Below are 23814 nucleotides of genomic sequence, written 5' to 3'. Positions count from 1 at the left end.
CCAGGCTGAATAATCCACGGTGCTGCTTAGCTGTTGAATATTTCAGAGACAGCCAAGAAGTACGCATTTCTACTGCTACTTATACTGCATTTACAACAACAGCAGCAAATTCTTGCACATAAGTGAACAAAAGGATTAGCTGTAAATGCAAAAGCCACTATATCTTTTTAGCATAATTAAGAAAGAGGAGGTGGAGCAGGCATTTTAATGTCTGCCCATACACTGAGCTTTTATTGTGACATAAAAATACAAAGTGTTTAAAATAAGGCTGTGTCCTGGTTTCGGCTAGGACAGAGTTAATTTTCTTCCTAGTAGCTGGTATAGTGCTGTGTTTTGGATTTAGTAGGAAAATAATGTTGATAACACACGATGTTTTTAGTTGTTGCTAAGTAGTGTTTATACTAAGTCAAGGATTTTTCAGCTTCTCGTGCCCAGCCAGCAAGAAGGCTGGAGGGGCACAAGAAGCTGGGAGGGGACACCATCAGGACAGCTGACCCAGACTGGCCAAAGAGCTATTCCATACCATATGACATCATGCCCAGTATATAAACTGGGGGGAGTTAACTGGGAGGGGGGATCGCGGCTCGGGAACTAACTGGGCATCGGTCAACGAGTGGTGAGCAATTGCATTGTGCACCACTTACTTTGTATAGTTTAATTCTTTTAGTATTGCTATTGTCATATTATTATTATTATCATTATCATTGTTTTTCATTCCTTTCTGTCCTATTAAACTGTCTTTATCTCAACTCACAAGTTTTTTTTCCTGATTCTCTCCCCCATCCCAGGGGTGGGGGGGCAGTGAGCGAGCGGCTGCGTGGTGCTTAGCTGCCGGCTGGGGTTAAACCACGACAGGCTGTTAGCACACTACTACCATCAAGGAATATATTGCTTGCTGTGCTTAGAGAGCAACAGAGAGGGTGTACACAGAAAGAGGATACTGACCTGCTGTTAAATGGGCAGCATGGACAAGGATTCGAACCCCTGGCTTCAACTCAAAATGGACCAGGTTTTGGTTCAGTTTCTGCATCAGTGTTTCTGAAATCTGGAAAAAAGAAGAAAATAAGAAATGCATTTGTTTCTTGATCATTGGTTTAGATTGCCAATAGGTGGGTAGGAAATGGAGCTGCACGCAAAGCAAAGATTTTGCAGAGGCACCAGACTTCCTGAGCACAATTTCCTATCACCTTACAAAGAGGGAGTTTGTGAAAGCTGAACACATCTGCCAGTACTATGTCCAGAGTGGTCTGTGTATGGTTAGCAATGACTGATAGCAACAAGTTGCCCTGTCACACCTCTGTAGGAGAGGCCCAGCAGCAAAAGGGAATTGAGCCTCAAAGGAACATTACACCCACATGTGTAAGTGTCTGCAGGACCAGCCAGCAACAGCACATCAGTGAACTCTGTTTACTATTCAAGCAAAGAGAAGCATTTCAATTTTTAACACTCATTTGCTCGTAACAAATAACTTTCTGCTCACTGAGCGGCCAGCTCCATGATCTTAGAGAATATTCATAACATGTGATATACCTGAATCAAAATGAATAGTTTAAGTCCTTACCCCAGCTTGCACTTAAATTTCAAGTCCTAAAATCAAATTTCGTTTCATCCAGCTCTGAGTTTCAAGCCAGCTGCTCCCTAATCCTTAAGTATGTACCAGAACCGGCTCATATGAAAGCATTGACTGACTACAGACTGTGGCTTAGACAAAATGCATGTTCCGTCTATTCTTATGGGTTACACAGAGAGACAACATGCTCTTGTATTCTCTCTTTCATGGGAGAGACATTCCACAGAGCTTTTAGATCACTAGATTATCTTGCCATAACTCTGATGACAATAGAGCTCTAGCAGAAATGAAGCAGGCTATTCCTCCTTAAAGGATACAACAGAAAAGATAAGCGTTTGCTAAGACCCCATGAAATCTGTATTTGTACAGTGAAGAAGCCGAGCTTTGGTCCAATCTGTTGGTAAACATTCCTTTTTTTAAGTCAGATTGTCACAATATGCACAGAGCCACTTTCTCCATATCACTCTTAATTATATCCAAGAAGTTCCAGGCAAGTTGCCATTAGAAGCAAAAAATCCAGATAGATTAATCAAGGAATGGAAACCTATAGACATGGCATTGATAGTTTGTTGTGTGTCTTTTGTATGTTCATTTGCCAGATGTTTCATGATTTCACATTTTCTTACAGTAGTGATCAATTTTCCAATTGAACATGGCCAGTGTTCTGCATGTTGGTTTATTAGGGAGAGGTGGTTGGAAAACTGCAAAAAAACACCCCCACCCCATAACCCTTAATATGCAATTGCTGGGAAGGTGGCATTTTTATAGCGATACCAAGATCAAGAGGAACCGTATTCTAGTGCTCACCACTTAATTTAATTTGTTTTAAATAAATCCTTATTCCTTCTTGAAGATTAATGAAAAATTGTCAGAAAAAAGAACATTCCAATAATTTTTACACCATCTTTTTCATGTTCTTCATTTTTGTCTGGTTGAGTTATTTCAGTAAATGCTACCCAGATATGATTAGATGTTCCTTGGATATCATTCATCACTGTATGAGATTTATCTGCCTCTTTTATTTTTTTAACATTCTTAATGGTTCTTTCAATACTCTTGGCTTATACACTTCATTTCTGGCTGCTGATCACTTGAATAGGTGCCTTTGGTCCAGTATCAATTTGGCAATAACTCTTACAGGCATTTTATTTATATTTTTTAATATATCTCTTTAAAGTTTACAATTTTTTCATGGGTGCCAGAATGAGCAGTAAATATATTTCTTCCAATAGCAAGAAAAAATACCACCTGCTTACAAAGAGCCATCTGCTGAGCTCAGAGCAGCAGGGATGGTGACACAAAGATGTGCAGTACATGAAGAAAGCCTGGGAAGCAAATTATATCCCTCTTTAAGAATTCAAGCATATTAATAACCACAATTGATGACTATAAAGAGTGCTTAATCTTTAAAACTGGAGCAAAGATGCATATCGATATGCTGTAAACCAGGTACATTAATGGCTCATGGAGATAACGGGAAAAATATCATCCTGGTCATTTCCAGTCCCAAACATGACCTAACAACTCTCCTCCATACCCCTGCAGGAATTATCTTCCTTTGTGCTCTGAGATCCTGATGTTGCTGGGGCAGCTGAGCCTATGAAAAAAAGCAACCACAAGACAGTAAACTGAAGAAAAGAGCCAACCACATTGTGTCATTCCTCTTCAACACACTGTGATAGCTGCACAAAATGGTCAGGGAAACAGCAGAGGTAAAAACCACAGAGTCTTCTATACAAAAAGAGGCTTAATGTGATGTATAACTGAGAATGCAGCTAGCAAATGTTGCTATCTAGTATTGGAGAATGGTTTCATCAAGGATTTGGGCAAGAAATGGAAGAATAGGAGAACCTTGAGAAAGTCAGCATGAGAAGGAACCAGAGACTTTGTCGGGCACCAGTGACACAAAGGAACACTGAGATCTCACCTGGCGTGCCTGAGGACTCCTGCAGTGCAGAGTGAAGAGGGCAAAACAACAGCACCGGCGGGGACATTACAGCTGAGAGGTGCCGTGGCAGCCTCACAGCAGGCAAGTTGAGTGTGTGAGAGAAAGCTCAACCAATATTCTTGTCTGGCAAGCCGATGAAAAGGAATAATAGGAAGGGGAGAGGCAGTAAGAGTGAAGTAGTAAGAAAAAGGAAGAAAGGCAGAGAGAAACAGTCACAATTGAAGTTTATTATTACTGTATTGCATTGTTACCGGATCATGAATGAGGACCTCATTGTACTACATCCTGCACAAATGCAACTCAGAATAAAATTATTTCTGCCTGAAACTATCAGTGTCTCAGCAGAAGCTTGAAATAGCCATCACTGTTCCAGGACTATATGCAAAGAGTCAAAACAGGCAGCAACAGTTCATGCTGCTCAGAGTACACAGCATATTTCCTTGGCTCAATTAATTATATGCTCTCCCAGCAGCTTTTTGGGTGCAGCTTTTTTGCCTGGGTCTTTATGGAATCTGAACAAGTCAAAAAATGTATAACAGCCTGAGACCTTCAAAAGCACCAGGAGTTCTTGTAAGAATCAGACATCTGCCTTCCTCAGGTAGCTCTGGAGATTCCTGACACACACTTCTGAGGGAAGAACAGATGCATTCAGACATGTTTTTAAAATGTTTGCTTGCTTGGTACAATATTATCATTTCTCTTTATGTGGAAAGTCAGATTCTTTTTGAAATAGACATATAGACAGTTTAGAAAGAGTGAGAAAAATGTATTTCTGTACTTCTAAAAATTATCTGAAATAGAAAACACGCACAATGGTTTACAAACGTCAGTATTTGAGGTCAACGAGCACGTTACACACAGCTAAAGGGCCAAATTCACATTGGGATTGGACACTGCTCTCCAAAGTTGGACCTGACGATGTTTCTGGTCCTCACATGGTCCCAAGGAGATCTGTGAACCACAGATCACTCAGGACTTTCACTTTGAGATTGGAGAAGTGGCTCTTCTGCCTTTCTTATTCTGTCAAGTCTATTTCTAGCTCACTGGATCACAGGTTATCAGACTTTAACCTAGGAGTGGTTCAGAATCATATAATTTGTTTACAACATTAATAAGGTGTCTTTGAAGTAAATCTCCACACAAAGGCTGATCTCAGTCACCAAGGTAATGAAAAGGTTTCAATGGGAAACATTTTGGGTCTTGTGCCTCCCTTTATTTCTGCATTCTAAGTGGTACCATGGATGCATTTTTGTTTAAAAAGCAGATAAGGAAACATCAAAGCACTTTGGCCTGTTTCAAAAATAGCTATGCAGCTCCAGTTGAACAGCTAGACCTTCAGCTGGGGAACAGGTTGGCCTCAGGACTGTCCCTGTTCCTCTCTCGCTCCTGGAGATGCAACTAACCCAGCTGAAGACAAAACTTCTTAGAATAGCAATCTCCTAATTTATAGTCTTCAAGAGTCTCCCTTGTGAAAATAATTAGCTTTCAGAATTAGTTTTGGTCCTTAACTGAGCCTCATTGACTTTATCTGCTTCATTTGCAGAATTAAGCATGATGTGCAAAAATAATTCAGTAATAGAAACCATTCTTCATGTATCATTTTTCATCAAAGGACACATAATGAATAATAATAACAGACAATTTGTGAAGGAAAAAAAGAGATTCCAATTTAAAAATGGAACAAAACAAAAATTAATTTGGCTTCTCTTAGCATTTTGTCAGAATTAGGACTGTGAAAGAACCATGTGCACCAAGAAACAGAATTATCACTCAGAAGGGCATTTTTCCATACCTTATTGAATTTTGAAACCTCTGGTGCAAATTGGTTTAGACTAATTGAATGTGATTCAACTGTGCCAGTACACACTAGCTAAGAATCTAGATAATTTTATAGATACTGTGTAAGGTTCTCAACTAATGAGTGCTACGCTTCTATTCAATTCATTGAGTAAATCAATAAACAACTAAGGAAAGAATTATGCACATTGATTGGTAGGAAGCAACTTGAACCAGCATTACAAAAGTGAATCAGGAGTCAGGGCAAATGTGGATTACTTTAAACTGTGCCACCCCCCCTGCATAACCTTGGTGACTTCACATGAGGCCTCTAAAGCTTGCTTGCCTTAGCACTGAAAAGAGCATAATCACTGACTTACAGGGTCCAGCAGGAATTTCTTGAGGTCTTTTAATGAAAGATGCTAAATTCAAGCTGCTGTTAGTATCCAGAAATACCATGAAAGCACAGGGTGGAGGACATTCCTGTGGTTACTCTGGGACAAGAACTGACCAGCAGACATGAACCCAGAGAGAACCTGGAAATAAAAGCCAGGATCCACTTTAGATGAACAAAGGTGACCAGATGGAGTCTTGAGAACCAAGGGCTGCTCTGTACATTGAGCAAAAGATGAGAAGGCGAGAGGGCTGATAGTCACATGGCAGGAGTTAACTCAAAGGTATTAAGACAAGATATACAGACAGCCTCTTCTACAGCACACAAGCAGCTGAGCAAGAAAAGCTGGCTAAGGAAAAAAGCCCTTGGTACAAGGTCTTCTGGTTCATATTATTCCATTCTCTCCCCACCTGCCTTTACTTCTTAAATACTGGCCCAACCTTCCCTAAGCACCCAGTGGAAGACTTGGTCTGCATACAAAGGTACAGATGTTAAAAAAATCTCATCTAATAAACACTAGATGATTTACCCCTCCTCCTGGAATTTAATTTCCAGGACTGACTGGCACCATTTTCTGTAAGATTTGAAGGTGTTCACTGTTGTGATTTTATTGCTAAAATATTTTGGTGACAGGCACATCTGAAATATATCACAGGAAAGAAAAGTAGTGAAAGTAAATATGCTAAAACACTAAAGCTTAGGAGGGTTAACCTTAGGAGGTTAAAGCTTGACTTTTTTTATAAAAAAAGACAGAAGCTCCATCAGCTACAATAAAGCAGAAGTAAAACTAAATCTGCTTTAAGGAAAGAATCCTAAGACATTTACACATACAGGCTTCCTGAATGCCACTCTCCATAGTGTTAAATTCACCAGAGGTATTTCATCTCCTCAGTTCATCACTGCCCATTTGATATTCAGTCATCCATGTCATGATATTCAGTTATCCGTCTCTTTGGCTGGGTACAGATACTGGCCACAGCTGCAACATGTTGAGCACAGTTGGCTACCAACCAGCTGGTGTTGCCATTTGCCAAAGACTCCATCATGCTTGCTACATTGCTGATAGCTCTTTTCAGAGAAAAGATTAATAGCCTCAAATGTCATTAACTAGTTGCTCTTATACCTATTTTGCATTCTGCTTTTACGGTTATTTTGAATAGTCCAGGTAAAACCATGCAAATGGAGAACTAAAGGGAAATGCATGAAAACACTGAAACCTTTACTTGATACGAAAACATCACTTTAGAATTCTCAGGTGTCTTCTGCTTACATCTCATTTGACTAACAGGAGACACATTTGCTATGTTTGACAAAAAGCCTCCACTAGCAAACAATGAGTAGAGAAGATAATTTGTGAAATGCATAAATAAAAAGATAACCCATCAGAATCTTCCTATAGAGTAAAACCATATACTGAAATAAACTGAGTAATCGTATCTGTGTATTTGTATCACTGCCCTCTACTGAATTGTAAGTAGAATATCTTCCTACCGCGCATTCATTTTGAATTGGATTAGTGCTAAAAATTACTCAAAAATTACTTGAAATGCTACTAATTAGAGGTTTGCCCTTCACTGAAGAGAAAGAATTCAGTGCTTTTGAAGTGGCAGATCCAAATTCTGTAATCATCACATTCACCAAGCCCGTCCATAAAGATGGTGTAACAACTGCATGCCAGCCCAAGTGGCCAATGGCAATTCTGGGCAACTGTTTTTGCAAGATTTGGGATATTTTAGTGGTGTTGCAGTGACAACATGCAAATCAAATAGCAGCGTTTTACAACTGCCAATTATTTCTACATTTTTAAGCAGGTTGGTAGTCTGTCCTCAGTTACTGTGAAATGAAGCAGGGGAACCAAGTGACCCAATTAAAAAAAAAAAAAAGCAAAGTCACAGCATTCTGGTCATAAATACAAGATTTTTTGAATATGCAAAATGTTTTGGGATTCTGCAGGATGAAAAGGCCTTTTGATTTTTATGAAGCTGTGAAGAATAAGTTTATACTGACTACAGAAACTGGAGTAGATCAAGCAATCTGAGGTCCTCAGAAATTCTGTATTTATGTATTAGATGGAATTGTCCCATGCTGCACATTGAGAAAACTTCCCCAGCCTCAGACGTAGTGGTTTTTTTCAGCTGTCAAGAGCAGTTAAACTTTTTTAAAGGTACTTTAGTCTCCCATGGGAAATATCAGGAATGCAGAGTTCACATTTCTAAATGTAATCTGCAAACAGATATGACAATAATTGGTACTGTGTGTACACAAAAAAAAAAAAATTGGGGCACTTGAATGAGAGTGGTACATCAGCTCAAGGAGAAAGCGACATCTACCATCTAACCACAGTCTCAACAAGAGCATGAGACACAAATGCACCACCCTAATGGAAAACTCCATGGAAATGTATATTTGTCAAGTGGGATGCAGGGCCTAGGACAACTTCCACAGTCCCACTATTACTGTACCCAACAATCCATGGCTTACTGTGTTTAGACTCATAAAATATGAGTGGCACAGAGTAGTATTACAGACTTTGACAAACAGGAAACTAAGAGAGATTTTCAAGGGACAGTGGACATCTGGCTGCCTCTGAAGTCAATGGGAATTATGTACCTAGAGACCACAGAGTGGCTGGACAGAGACAACCAAAAGTGTGCTTAAAAAGCCAAATAAGTATGTATCAGACAAAAACAGACCAGCTTAATCTGCCTCAAGGGGAAACAGCAAGAAAGTAAGCCCCCCATGGTCATTAGATATGTATCAGATTTACTGGTAAATGCGAAAGTCCATGAAACCACATATACCTTTCGCTGTTACCCATGGCAGAACAATGGTCTAGCTCAGGTGATGAAATACAGCTCAGTTAAGCAAGTTGCCCAAAAACCTCAGAGGTGCTCCGCAATAGACATGGCCTGCAGCAACTTCAGGAGTTTCATGTGGGGAGTTGTAGTTTGAATCCCTCTTCAGCTACTGTTTCTATCACTTTTCCCTTCCTCCCACTCCGTCAGCTGTCCTTAGCCTTGCTTGTCCTAGCTAACAAAAGTTAGCATGCACCACCCGCATGATTTACATGGCTTCTCTCTTTCAAACCCAGGTTGGATGAGCAGAACATCAGGACCACAGAGTGTCCCTTGCCTCTGTTCTGGTACCTGGCATGTGAATATGGTGGATTCAGGGCTGTATCACCATGTCCATGTCATATGACCGCAAGTATACATGCCGACTTTAGGAGGCTCTAACAGAAGGGGAAGAGACGGAGGGGGCAGTAGCACGTTTCATTCTCCGGGTAAATCTGTGCCTACAGCGTGCATGGTGGGTTTCGTGCCCTTATGTGGTATTTCACTCTGTTTCACCAGCTTTTGATTTTGAGAATGACTTAGGTTTTCCCTCCCTTGGGTACTGAAACAAGGGCTTTTGCAGAATAAAAACATTAATTTCTGTAACTCCTTTCCACCTGATCTATTCTGACTGCAAGTTTTCCAGGGACAGAAACTATTTGTCACTGTGTCTCTGGACAGGCTCACCACGAGTCTCAGGTTTGGAGAGTAGCTTCCACGTGTGATATGACACCATGAAAAAAGGAACCTATATAATTAAGTGCTTCCTTAAGAAACCTTATTCCATTGCAGTGTTTGTGCAAACCATTTCCATTTTGTTCCTGTATACTTTGAAGTTTCTCTTCCAAATTAGAAAAAATCATCCAGAACTATAACTCCTTTGGGTTTGCACCTGCAAACACACAAACTCGCATACGTGCCTTTGAATAGCTTGTTGCTTGCTCATGAACACAAAACAGATTTCTGTTCCTACCAGAAAAGAACACTATACATCATAAAGTACCTAAGAAGCAACTTAAGCTGTCATCAGCAAAAACATCTGCTCCCAGTACTCATCCCAGTGACTTCAGGCACAGGGAGAAGCTGTTGAATGGGTTCTGAAACACTTTGGGAAAGCGATAGTGAAGGATCACAGGCCAAATGGATGACAAAACAGGAAGAGTATCAGAATATGCTTCAGAGCTGAGGGCAGAGACACCTTTTGGGGCCCTCCTTAGGCAGTTTCCACTGAAAACAATGCCATTTTCTACTGGAGTAACTAGGAAGGGGAATGCAGTACCCACAGACTAGTAAGAAAAACATTCTGATCATCCTGATGGGAGCAGGGGAGATCCTTCTTCACAAGAAACAGCAGGCTGCAAATGGCAAATAGTCGCTCTCTCTTCAAAGGTTACCATTTGGACCCTGCAGGATGCCAGAGAAGTTGCTGGAGTCCCACTGAAAATGACATTTCTTCTTGTCCATAAAAAAGGTCACGAGAGCACTGTCAGGGCTTCCTTCTGCACAGCCACAGAGACTCCGTTTTTACAGGGGGAAAAAAGAAAGGGACAAAGAGAGGGAGTAATTGGCAAAATACAATAAGCTGCTGAGTGCCAGAGGGGAGCTGGGTCAGATGTAAACTTGAAAGTTTATGGACTGGCTTCCTTGCCAATTTGTGATGGAGGAAAGGAGAAGGGGGATGAAGGAGAAAAGGGAGGAAAGGTTTTGCAGAGCAGTAAATCTCCATCTTTTTTGTTTATTACATGGGTGGTAAAAATTGCAGAGGAAAGTCATTTGTCAAAAAAAGATGATGGCTAAGGATGCTGAGCAAGGGAAAGTTTAAGAATATGGGTGACCTAGTGGTTTGAGGCCCACAGCTAAGTTAACAAGGCTTTAGACCACTGCAAGAGGCAATTGCAACAGCTAATAACAGGTCAGGCAGGTGAAAACGCAATTAGAAAACAAGAATACAAGAAGGGGAAGATACTGTTGATACATGCACTGATGGGAAGACTTCACTCATTCACAAATTGAGGGACAAATCCAAAGAGAAATGCTAAAACCCTTGTGCCATCCAGTGGTAGCAGGCATCCAGTAATGCTGAGGATTTCACCATAGCACTGAGGCTGATATTTGTGAGCTGATGACACTCTCTACCCCAATGCTCATATAGCCCATACCAACATGGGGCATGTCTGCTTGAGCCACAAACATACCGTATGGAGAGGCAGAGATACAGTGGTGCTTCACTCAGGGCTAGTTATCTTTGCCCCTGGAATCTGAGGTAGTAAGCTGAGAGATATTTCAGGATTTTTGCCCAGCACAGTGTTTTATCTTTTAGTCACAATCATGCTAGGCCCACCTGGTGGGCAGGACCTTTTGGCTCTGCAGGGAGATATAGTCCTCCAGTTGTCATAACCTGCTTCAGCCTTGTACAGAGAAAACAATCCATAGTGGCTGAACCCGACTGCCAGCATCATGAAGCGGGCAGGCAGATAATCCAACCGCATCCCTGTGCCTTGACGTAATGAAGTTCTCATCTCCGCAGGTCTACCACCCAGCTCTGTCTTACAGTGCTTTCTAGACTCTTGGCAGCCTCATAAACTTTGCCTTATGAGGCTACTCCAGTTCATGTTGGCAGGAATCGTCCCCTAAATCCTTCCTGCTTTCTTCCTACTTGCATGAAGTAGAAAAGAACTTCTAAGAGAGAGACATGACATCATATATATTTATGCCAATTTAACATTACTGAGGGAACCCAAATGGGACTCTCATCTCCTAAATACAGCTCCAAAGCCTGTTTCCAGTGTTTGGGAGGGGAAAAAAAAAAAACAAACCCAACCCAACACAAAAAAAAACCCTAAAAAATGATAAAAGTGATGTAGCGGGTACCACAGTTGTTGTTTAGACCCCAGTGAATCAGATGCATTTGTACCAAAATTATTTGTTCTAACCTGTCTTGGAAATCTCATATATATATACACACACACACACACACACAAATGCATAAACATGCACTTCTTCAAGTAATGGACACAATACCTGCTCTAGGTCTGCTGCTGTTCTTTTATTTTCTCCTGTGGCATCTTGATACGGTAAAATGAAGAGTTCGGCAGATGTGGGCAGACCGGGGAGCACTGCGACCAGAATATGCTTGCTTGAAATACCTGTTGCCTGATACACAGACAAATAATGGACAGATAAACAGTGGGGATGGCACTGAATGCTGAGAGCTTCTTCGCTAAGGCATCACAGTACTTGTACAAATGAAGTAGGGTGTACCTGGTACAACAGGGAGAATCTTCTTACCATGTTCTCCAGTAAAACATGCAGCGTCCTAAGGCAACAGTGATAATCAGACATGCTAAAAGGAGCTCCTAAATAACAGTTATATATGGCATGATTTGCTTTGTCTAAATTTAGCTATTTTAAAGTTATCTGACTATCCCAAGTTAGTCCCTGAGGTTCTTCATTTAGTCAATGGTAAGAAGCCGCATGTTAAAGGGCAAGGTATGTGGGCAGAATTGCACTCTAGAGGTGTGATTAGCCAAAACATTTTAAAAGCCTTGTGGAGACTCAGGGAGAGAGAAGATGATGAATCAAGTTTGAATCTCAAAAGCCAAACAAATTTTTATAGTTCACATCCCGGGTCAATTCCACAAGTTAATGAGGACCTTTTTTTTTTTTCTTTAGGTGTTAAAGATTGTATTAATCTGCAAATGTTTATTTTTTTGTCTTGTTGGCTGCAAATCTTAAGCAACCAGTTAAAACTCAAATCTCCCTTCAACACAAATTAGTCAAAATTCAGAAAAAAGTACCCCATGGGCATCACTACCAGGGTCATCTCTGGTCATGGGTTTCAGCTGCTGCTACCATGTCATTACACAATCAGATTGCTGAGTTATTCTCCAGAAAAGGAGCTAGTTTGGCCTTCAGGAAGTTTTGTGAGCCAAAAGAAGGAGAAACATAGTTTGCTGAATCCTCCTCCATTGCCTCTTTGTGTTGTGGATTATCCAGCAAACACATTTAAATCTCAAGGTTTTGATTTAAAACTTAAATTTCCAAGTGCTGAATTTAGTAGGTCACTTCTAAAGGAAAAACAAAAGTGCCCTCAGGTATAAGGACAGACCACAGCAGCTGGATGCAGCATAGAGATTCCCTTGCAGTCAGGACTTGCAACCCTCTCGGACATTAATTGGACCTAAACCTCATGAATTCTTCTCCTTAGTAGTTCAGGAGCAAAGACTTGGAGCAGCTGCTCATTGAAGGAAATGATGGATGGAGGACAAGGAGTCAGTGAAACTGATTACAAATCACCATTACCTGAGCTAATTCTGTGGCTATCCCATGCGTGACTGCTGACAGTCCAGGGAATACCCTGTGGAGCTATGAAAGGGGAACCCTTCACTTCCACTGCACACCAAGGAAAAGCATGTGGTTTTGTTGCTGTTCGTTTTTTTTAATGTGCATTTAGAGAAAAAAACTATAACAACATAAAGGTCTCATATATTCTCTCCAAGTATTCTGTGAAGCCAGGGCTTACATTATTTGTGATTGCCTAACAGGTTGTTCTAAGATGTCAAGAAAAAGACACAGTATTGCCAGTTAATGGAAAGTCTTCATTTTCAGAGGCTGGGAATGATTTTTTTTGTCTGGAAGCTTTTGGCTGACCTACTTAGTTCATTCTTGTCTTCTTCATCAAAAGTGGAAGACAGGACTCAGAGAATCAATGATGTGAGCAAATAATTATGATCATAATACAAAATAGGATGTTTTGTGATAATATGAAATTATCCCTACTTAGAGAGAAGATCAGATTTTAGTAGAGAACTATAATTTCTTATGCAGAATTTTTATCCAAGTCTATGGTACTCTGTAATAAGAATGTAATACTTTAATAAAAGTTCATAAAAATTCTATAGCACTGCTATAATTTCCTATTGAATTATTTAGTTATTCAACTCATTTTTATACAGTTTACTTAATTGCTGTAGAAATCTGTTGGGTTTATCTTTAATTTTTACAGGAACTTCTCACAAAGGCTTGTTTAAGGTGAATCATTTAGCTATATAAAGAGGGATAATTAGCTATCAATTTTTTATTTTTTTTTACTCAAACAACAAAAAGACTCTGTTTTCACTGCTCTGCTTTTGGAATGTAGTCTTGGTACTGTAGTTTTATAATCCGTTTTTTTATGGCTTGATTTTGGTTTATTGAGTTGTTTATATTCTGAAAATTCATCCTGAGGATAAATGGATCCTTGAATACTTGATACAGACATAAGTAAGTCAGAAGAACAAGCTCCAGAAAAATGTTCTTTTTTTTCCTTTCTCCCTCTCCTCCTGTCTTTTGAGGAAAATGAAGAAAAAAATCTCAGAAACAATCCAGACAAGTTTGTGTGCACCTGATTAGTCCACAGTGTCTTTCCAGTCTTTTTGCACAGATGATGCCACAAATGAACATATAAGATTGCTAATAACATCTACAAGCCTTGTATCCTTTCAAAATCTGAGTATCTTTATTTAAAAAAACACAACAGAAACCTTGTTTCAAACAATTCCTTTCACTATTTTTATGCTGAGCTGAGAAACCCCAGCTGTCTCTTCTAACTTTTCTTAGCCTCTCAGTTTGAAATCCAAATCTTCCGTCACACAAGAATGTTTTTATGACATTCTGTTCCACAGTTAAAGAAGGAACTTCAGAGATTCTCCATAGTGTTGACAGGAAAAATAGCATCCAATCCTGACCCGTGAACCTCGTGCTATGTGAAAGACATAAAATGCTTACTGTGGTGCTCTTCTCTGTAGTAAAAATTGTTTTCTTATTGGTCTCCTAAGTTTCCTACAGCATATTTGTAATTCCATTAGAATAGCACTACTTTACACTGCTGTATAAGAAGAGCAGTAAAAGAAGTAAGAATTGCTATGCAGCAGTAAAGACATTTGTACAGCTATAGGCAGGTATAAGTCCTTTGTTTTCTATATGGCCTTTTTTCAGAAATATTCCACACAATCCACTGTCATTAAAAAGAAAAAACTGACGGCTGACCCTGAGCACCAGATTGTCATTGGATGGGATAATTTTACCTGTCTAAAATTTAGGATTCTGGCCTCAAACACTAGTGTAGTCTCCTTTTACAGTCGGTAGAAACAGAGAGACACCTTGAGAGAACAGCTGATCCGGTCCTAATGTAGGCACAAAGCAGAAATTAGAACCATTGTAACGCAGGTTACAATGCACATTGCTTACCTCCACCAGAGCTCTCTTGACTACTCTACTGATGTCCTTTCTCCACTCTGGGATATCTGGATTGTAGTCATCCAGGTTCGGAGAGAATGATAACCGCAGGGACTGAAATTGCTCTGCAGATACAATGACATGGTGGTGAGTAAAGACTGTGAAAAGCCTTAGTGCCAAACGAGTGGGCAGAACCTAGTGAAACCTGCTGCAGCTCATGTTTTGCTTAATCAATCTGCAGGTGATGCACAGACTGTCAGAGAATCCAGCAGTGTGTCTGAGAGATTCACTGCGAGATTCAGAGAATCTGAGAGATGCACTGCTCAAGTATCATGGAATCGAAAAAGGTGATCACCCCTTACTTTAATGGATGAACAGCACTGGAAAGGGAGCTGTGTTGGATATGTACTGTTCTGTACAGAACTGCAGCACACAGCATTGACTTATCTTTCAAGCTAAGCAGCTTTTGTATGAGTTAAGAGGCCTCTACTGGCCAAGAAGGGGGAAAACCAGCTCGCAAAATGACCTAACATTTTGACAATCATGTAGGATGACCAAACAGTGATAGAGCAGATGCAGAGGGCCCTGGGACGGAGATCAGTGTTCTGCAATCATCTCAGTCTGGACTAATGTCAGTCAAAGGCCTTCAGAGATGTTATGCTGAATTGATAACACTGGAACCGAGTTTATAATCTGACTCAAAGCATCCTGGAATAAAGACCTCATGTTGCTGCCAGCTATCCTGGCTCTCTAGCTCTTAACTATGGAGAATTCTATGTGAAATGAAGGGGGAAGAGCTCACCATACACAGCAATAGTCTTTGTGTCCTGAAGAATGGTGTTTCCTGCTGAGACCTGAACGGTGATGGTGTTCATCCCTTCCACAGAAAATGTGAATGTGATGCTCCCTTCCAATGTGATCAGTGGCTGTAAATATATCAGAAAAGGAGAAATTAAGTTAATTTGGCTGGAAAGGAAAAGCAAAAATGAGTTTGGCTCTCTAGCCTATTGGGATGGTTTGAGGAGTCAGTTCCAGCTTGGAAACTTAAGACTTAGAAGGGGTCCTGTGACATGGAAGCCAATTTTCTGGAGAGGACCCAGGGATCCAGATGGGGATGTCCTCCTGAAGCTCAAAGTAAGGTACCTGTAATTTCCAAAGGAGCTAAGTTTTAAGATTTCAGTATTTCCTTCCCACTTAGTATGCTGGCTGTTCTGGATCCCATGGTAAAGTGTCCATCTTTGCTGCACTCCCAAGAGAGGCCCAGATCCTAATACAAGGGCCTGCAAGACTCCCTGCTCAGGTGTCACACTCCTTTCCCAGATCCAGCTGGAAGTGATTTGTTTAAGGTGACTCAAGGAGATTGTGACAGAACCAGGAGGCAAATTAAGATTTCTCAGTTGTTCTCCCATGTTATGCCTAGACATGGAGACGTCGTTTTTGGAAAGTGATGGTGATTAGAGAGGACACAGATCCCCTCAGCTTGCTTTGCTATGCAATCAGTTTATCAATGAGTTGTGTCCCCTTTCAGCAGTCTCTGCCCTAACTTCTGTTTTTGCTTATTAATGAACTCTGGGTGAGATCTTCAAAGCACCCAGTATTAAGTCAAACTCTGTTGCCATTGTAGTCTGTAGTAAAACTCTGACTTCAATGAAAACAGAGTTATACCAACTCTGATCACTTATAAGCTTAGCAGATCAGAGGGAAGGTTAAAAGGTGACAATCATAGCCTGTAAGTACCTCTAGAGGGAGATGATTTCTGATAGTACAGTGAGTTCTTTAATCTACCCACAAAGGCATAACAAGATCCAACAGCTTGAAACCAAAGCTAGATAAATTCAGACTAAAACCACAGCGCATGTGTTCAATGCTCAGGATAATTAGCTGCGGGGAAATAGTTGGGGGAGAGGGTAAGAAAGAGAAGCAGTGAATTCTCCATCATCTGAGGGAAATTATTAATGCAAAACAACAACAACAACAAGTCAGGTTCTGCCTTAATCACAAAGAGTTAAATAAAGCAGAAGGTACTGATGAAATCCTCCAACCTGCATTACACAGAAGATAACCATGTGTGGTTGAAGGTCCCTCTTGGCTCTACAAAATCCATGAGAATCTCTCCCCTCAGAAACTAATTAGGATCTTGGGGTACTTCAGCCACAAAGATACGTAAAATAACAGTTATAATGCCTGTGCAGATTTACCAACACTGCAAGCATAGAGGCAGCAGAATGTGGTGCATGCTGTTCTCACATCTGAGCAGAGCCCAGAGGCAGAGAGGTGTGTTGATAACCATTTTATCCACTGGTAGCACATGATAATAAGGACTTCTTGCACATGTGGTTTAGAGTGTGGGGGCTCAGGATTGGTCTCAGCATATTTAAGGGGAGGCACAGAACTGATGGCAGTCTCTTCCCTTGTTAGTCACCAGAGAAGTGAGGTTTAAACTCTAAGGCTATGTAAAGTTAGTTCCAGGTATAAAAACAGCTTCAGTTTGAAAGGTTAGTTTCCTAAAAAAAAACCCCAAACCCCTAAGTTTTTTTGTTGTTGTTGTTATTGATGAAGGGAGGGTGAGTAAAAACTCACTAGAAACTCTTCTGGATTTTGGTACACTACGTCCACCTTGGGCGTAAAAGCAGGGAGAAAGCTATTGGCAATTTGCATGAAATGGCAATAAACCCTACAGCTAAGTTACAGCAACAAACACAAAGTAGTTCTTACATTTCAACGTTGGTATGTCAAAGAACCATTAGTCTCACAGTCTCTGGTTTATAATTTTCTTGTGTGTGTGACTATTTAGAAGCATTCCCAGATCCCTCTCTCCCTCCCTCCTCCATCAGAGAGCTCCTCCAAGATTATTTTGATCTCAGTCCATAGGGAATACAAACCTCCGTGTTGTTCCCAAACCACCAGACATAAGTAAGTGTTCCCACTTGGCTTGGCCACACTACTGCCGTGGCGTTGACCTCCTTGTTCTTGTGGTGACAAATGGTAGAGATAAGTGAACATGTTCCAAGGGGCCTGCAGAGACAGAAGCAGCAGGTGAGTCCTCCCTCTGTCTGAAATCTCAACCTGGGGGAGAACGGAACTGAAGGGATATCCATTGGTTTAGGAGAGAGAAGTCCTCCAAATCACTGTGGGGCATGACAGTTAATGTTTCGGCTTGGTGCCATTTCTAGAGAGGCAAGCTTAAATCTTTTCCTCATAGAACAGGAGCTACCCCTGTACCTGAAGCTGAAAAACTTGGACTCTCTACTGCATGAACATCATGTACTGAGGGACTTTATATACAACTTAAACCATAGGGGCAGAGCCCTGTTATGTGAATATGGCCTTCACCAGGAAGACATAAGAATGTGCAGGACAAATGGTTTCAGTGGACATGAAGCATCTCTGCTGATGCAAACTGCTATGACTTGGTGAACTTCAGCAGTGGTGTATCTATTTATATCAGCTGAAACTCTATCTGAAGGCAGCTATTCACTGAATGCCTTCATTTTAACGTTACCTTATGCTCCCTCCTTTTCCTCAATAAACTCTTTTATTTCTTTAGTATAAACAGAACATAATTCATTCGACAAGTGACATTATGCCCAGGGTTACACATTTCCCATCTTCTAGAGACAGATGGGCCTTTGTTGTTACATCTTGTCCTGTAGATTATTTCTTAAAATGTGTTCTGACTGTTCACTTAGAGAACAAAGCAATTGCCTTGAGAATGACAGAGAAAGAAAAAGAAAGAAATCCCAGGTGACATGGGGACATGGGTTTCTTAAACAAAGTAAGGCCACATCTACAAGTCCTACATCTGCAAGCTCCCCAGTGATGAGAAGCAGAGACAACAGCCTGGGAGGATTGATTGCATTGTCCATATGGAGTTGAGATACATTGCTAAAGGATTTTATATATTTCAGGAGAGGATTTTTCAGGACATATCCCATGCATGTATCACCACTTAGACCTTGCTTTTCAACCTAAAGGAACACCACACATTTTGGAGCAAGCACCCTGTACCCCTATACAGCACGTATAGGCAGAGAGAGAGATGAAAAAATTCTCCCAAATCAGACTGTATAAGCAATGTCAGAATAAACAAGGACCAGTGTTCCTGACTTATTACTGGGATGCAGCTTTCTCTGGGCTGTAGATGCAGTCGCTGCTTAATCTGAAGCAGCCCAATTAAGAGTTATCCATGATCAGACTAACCAAAGCCTGCTATAGACCAGACCAGGCTCATTTTTTCTTTCATAATCAGCAGTCAACACTCGTCTTGAAAATTCATGAGACGCTAGAATTTCACCCTTATGATTTTAATGGCATTCGCCTGCTCAGATACATTTCCGTGACCGGGCCATGCCTGCTTTCAGTAAGACCCTGAGACCTGAAAAACAGCAGCTTCCCAGGCTAAATATTTTGCAGCTCTGGTATCCTTTGGGATGTTTGCCAAATGCCCAATGTCAGCACAGCCCTCTAAAGGAATACATTTCCTAACACCGGATGCGGTGACAGCAGTGACAAGGGAGCCCATGTAAAGTCTAATACACTCCAACATAACTGCATAGCTGCTCTGAATACATCTCAAATGATCCTGCACTGCAGAGAGTGTCCAGCACCTCCTTGGACCTCCACCATGAGGAGAATGGCTCAAGCAAGCCAATTCTGCCTATTTCTGTGCACATAGCTGATGGGTCAAAGTGGATGAAATGCTGAACCATTATCTGGCCAGCAGATGGGGATAGCTCACTCTGGATAGGCCCTTAGCTTGGCAGGAGGCTGCTTTCTCCCAGGTAAGTTTGAAGAGAATTCAAAAGAATTCATTTCTGAGCTTCATGCAGGGCAATGGAGACTACAGACCTTCACCTGCCTCAGGAAAAAACTGTGTACAAGTCCCAGACAACAGAAGGAGAGAAGCTTCTCAGAAGGCTCACTTGGGCAGGTGATGTTCTTCTGAAGCATTCAGGCAAATGCATAACTTAACTTTCCAGGGGAAAATTTTGACCTGTCAGGACAGTTCAGAGACAGCTTGCTGGCTGGAGAAGCAGTTTATATACAATTTAGTGTCTATCCACCCCAAAATGCTCCTGCCTCACAATAACCTGCATTTCTGGATCCCTGGACCAACTGCAGCAAAGGCACTGCTACTGTGCACTGGCCCCACGGCCTGCAGGAGGATGAGGAGGGCACGGGATGGAGCCTTTACTCTTATCTTCGAGATCATGAGCACTGTGGTTCACTGCCTGCAGTTTCCCCTCAGCAAGGCTGCTGGCCACAGGTAGGGAAGGGTATTGGAAGGCCCAGACCTGGCTGCACACACTCATGTATTAACCCCGTAATACATGGGGGGTTAGCAATACAAGGGGTCACCCAGTTAGCAGCCCTTTCTAAAACTCTCTGGATCTTCAGGCTGCACACTGCTTTTCTGTGAATCTTAGTAATACAGTGTGTGTCTATTGTAAGGACAGATATTTTTACAAAACTCCCCAAAGGTGAAGCTCATACACCCCACGCAGAACACTCAGCAGAGAGCTGAGTGGCAATGCAAGCATTTAAATAGGATTTAGAAGCTTTTGTGGATCTGGGTGTTAGGCTCTGGAGGGGACTGGATTTACTGTACCTCTCTGTTCTCAGCAAATCTATTGCTAGTCTGAGTGGCACCATGCTTGGTCTGCAACCTGTTTTGAAATCCCTAATTCTTAGCAAGTAGAGAAAGGTGAGACATGTCCCTTAGAGCTGTCACTTCTCCAGGGGGTCAGGCACGTATAATCTGGGCCTGGCTGCAATGATCATGCAGTATTTAAGTCCTATGCTGGCATTACCTACGCAAAACACAGAAACATACACTATCAGCTGCTAAGTCACATGAACATATCTGTATATTGTTTATTTCTTGTACTGCTTAAACAATCAAAATGGTTCTTAAGCCTTCAATGTCTCAAGAAAATGGATTAAAACAGCTATAAACCAGAAAGCCACTATGAGTGAGAGTGAAGGCTGGACACCTGCCTTCTCCTTCCGTTTTGTGGTTGTTGCATGAGAAGGCAGTTGTTGCTTCACGTGGCCTCATTACTTTGCAGATAGGCTGAGGGTGTGCAATGGTCCCCATGGAATCGCCTCTTGTCAAACAGCGAATGATTACAAACCCTGCTTGCACAAGGCTGTCAGAACCTCCTGCGAAATAGCAACCACCAAAACACTTCTCCATTTGTTTCCAATGACCTTTACAAAGATTAAAAAAAAAAAAAACAACCAAAAAAAAGACCACGGCTCCTGTTGAGCTGACTTTCATAACCAGCAGCAGTGGGAGGGGGATTTCTGCATTCAGAGCCCGCAGCAGCTCCCATGATAATTCTCCAAGCACACTCAGGGAGGCAAACTAGAATATGACTCCAGAACCAAAGAAATTACACAAAAGTGTATATATGTCTATTCTGAGCAGAGGCCCTTTTATCTACCCTATTTAGGATGATACTTAAATAACTAAAAAAAAAAAAAACCACAGTAGCTGTCTAAAAGCTGAAAATTTACCTTGATTCACCAGTGCCTCAGCACAGAAGTGATATAGGCTAAGCCCCAAATCAAAATCCCGAGTTTCACAATAAGCTAATTTACGAACAGTTATTTTTACAAGGTATTATGAGTTTTTCAAACATGTGGTGTGCTGAAGGATTACGTGACATAAAAGTTTGCCACAGACCAGGATCTATCAGGTTAGGGAATCATAAATGGTACACTATGATCATGAACCAAAGGTCTTTTTGAAGGGAGGCATTCAGGGAGATATTTGCTCCTGCTTCTCTAGTGCTCCCTCATAAACCTCCTATCTCTCACAGCTATACCTCCCACTGCTTCCATCTGTTGATATTACGGTGCACTGTTAAAGAGCTGCCCTCTTCCCCTGAAGAGGCAGCTGCTTTCATGCTGTATAAAGTAACTCCAAAACTAGAGTTAAAGTATATGGAATGTGCTAAATTATCTAGACAATATATGGACTTAATTTGGTTGAGGGTAAGTGGTATTTCTGTAAGTATAACTTTGAGTTTTGGAATTTCCTTTTTTTCAGTAAAACTGGCACAGAGGCACACAGTTGAAAACATAAATAATCGACAAAAAAACCCTCACTGTATAAAGAAAACGATAGCCCCAAACAAAATCCATTAGGGATGTTACAAAATTTCAATAATAGGTTGACCCTTTGGGCTCATAACCATGTGCTAGAATAAATATGAAAGAACACATTGCTGGTTTTATGCAAGGACTTGAGATACATTTCAGTTGTAAATCAGAGACAGCTGAAGTATAAAAAGGTTAAAAAGAACAGCAGAAGAGCAATATGAAGATAATATTTTTTCTTGCAATACTCTTTAACACCAAGATTTTGGTTCCTATGACAACAGAAAGACTGAAATGCACTGGTTTCCATCCCAGAGGTGGTTATATTTCATTAGAGGGTAAAACACATGTACAAAGTAAAAGTCAAGGCTTTTAAAAGTGATTAAAGATCCTGGAAGTCTTTGTTTTTCTGGAAGTGTAAACATGGTAATGAAGGTGCATTTCAGAAAGGGCTGGACGCTCCTTTGATGTGTCCCAAATTAGACTACCCAAAATTAGAGGTGGAACATGGTTTAAAAAGCAAGTATCACTATTGCCTGTGGCTCCTCTCAGTCTGGAGTCCTCTGCTGGAGGACAGAAAAACACTCATCATATCCCATCACTCTGCTCCCAGATGCAAAGCCCCAAATGTCATCTCTAAGGACAAGTAATAATTTTTTAAAGAACGACAGAAGCTAACGATGAGTATGAACATACATACATGTCACATGCAGGTAGAGGACAGCGTTGTCAGAACCCAGGCTGTTTTCCACTAGCACAGTCACTCGGAATATGCCCACATTCTGGTAGATGTGCCTGATCCCATCTTCTGTCGAGCTGAGATTGGCATACGACACAGCGATGCCATCTCCAAAATCCACCTGAATGAGGGATCTCTGGAGGTCTCCCTGGGGTGATAGAAAAGAGAAAGGGTCAGAAGGGACTCCGCCTTTCTTTTGAGAGGCTGCAACAGTGGGGTGACCTAGACCAACTGGAGGATAGTCACAAGGTCTGATGTTACCAGAGAAAAGGTGGTCACTTCATCAACTTGCTCAATAGTCAGTGGAGAGAAAGTGACCCCCTTTTGAGGTTGACTCATCTGCACTGTGAAGGAGGTGTCCTCCAAGGTGTGTGCTGTAGCCCTGCTTTCCCAATCATCAGGGGGACTAGGGGATCTTCTGGAAAATATGCTGGCTCCTTCCCCTGGGTCTGAAGACCAGGGGTTGTAGTGGGGAATGGTGCTCATCTCAGGAAGTCCTCAGGAAACTTTTGCTATTGAGGTTGCTATTGAGATTGCCTCAGGAGTCTTTGGAACAACCCATGTTGTGAGCTTTTGTGTTTAAAACTATAAAAAGCAGAAAGATAAAACTGAGAAGTCCTCAGGGAAGGGTCAACTATACCAAAGTGGTGGGGTGTCAAAAGAACTGCTTCAGCCTCACGTGATAACGACAGCTTACAGCAGCTTATGACTTGTTCAGTGGCGTGATTTAAAATGAGCTGGATTTGTATTTATTTCAGAACAGCTACCAACACTACTGACACCAAGTGGGACCCTTTGTGCCTGCCTCAGAAGGGAAGGGCTAATGAATTGACAGAGCTGATTAAACTCTTCTCCTCCTGCCTAGAGATAATCCCAGCAGAGCAGGTTTGTGGTATAACTCAGACTGACGCTTTGTGACACTAGTCTCCTGGGCTGCCAATCTAGCACGTTGCAGAATTGTTACAATAAATTACAATAAATAAATAAAAATCACAGTTGGGAAACAAACAACCAACCCCACCACAAACCAAAAGCCAAGGATATCAGGGATCTGTATTCTCCATGCCAGAACAGAGATCTGCTAATGTGAAACAATCCTGAAACAGGTTATAATCTTCCACTCCTGAAACTGAATTCCAGCCTGGTGCATGCAGCTTTGTCAAACTCTATGTCAGAGTCACCCAGCCCAAAAAGGCTTTTAAAACCCGAAAGAGGGGAGTGATGTCATTTTCC

At 41.3% G+C, this 23814-nt stretch overlaps 1 protein-coding gene across 1 annotated transcript in view; it reads right to left on the bottom strand.

The window, feature by feature from the left end:
• Positions 1-23814, bottom strand: part of SORCS1 (sortilin related VPS10 domain containing receptor 1) — a 312358-nt gene that overhangs the window by 7712 nt on the left and 280832 nt on the right. The window contains 7 exon segments of the mRNA XM_050898837.1: positions 946-1045; positions 11544-11675; positions 14751-14863; positions 15541-15664; positions 17621-17712; positions 17715-17753; positions 22543-22729. Coding sequence (XP_050754794.1) covers positions 946-1045; positions 11544-11675; positions 14751-14863; positions 15541-15664; positions 17621-17712; positions 17715-17753; positions 22543-22729 — 787 coding nt within the window.

Source organism: Gymnogyps californianus, chromosome 6, assembly GCF_018139145.2.
Source record: "Gymnogyps californianus isolate 813 chromosome 6, ASM1813914v2, whole genome shotgun sequence".
Classification (NCBI taxonomy): Eukaryota; Metazoa; Chordata; class Aves; order Accipitriformes; family Cathartidae; genus Gymnogyps; species Gymnogyps californianus.
The sequence above is the reverse complement of the archived record's forward strand: the minus strand, read 5'-3'. Positions and strand labels throughout refer to the sequence as shown.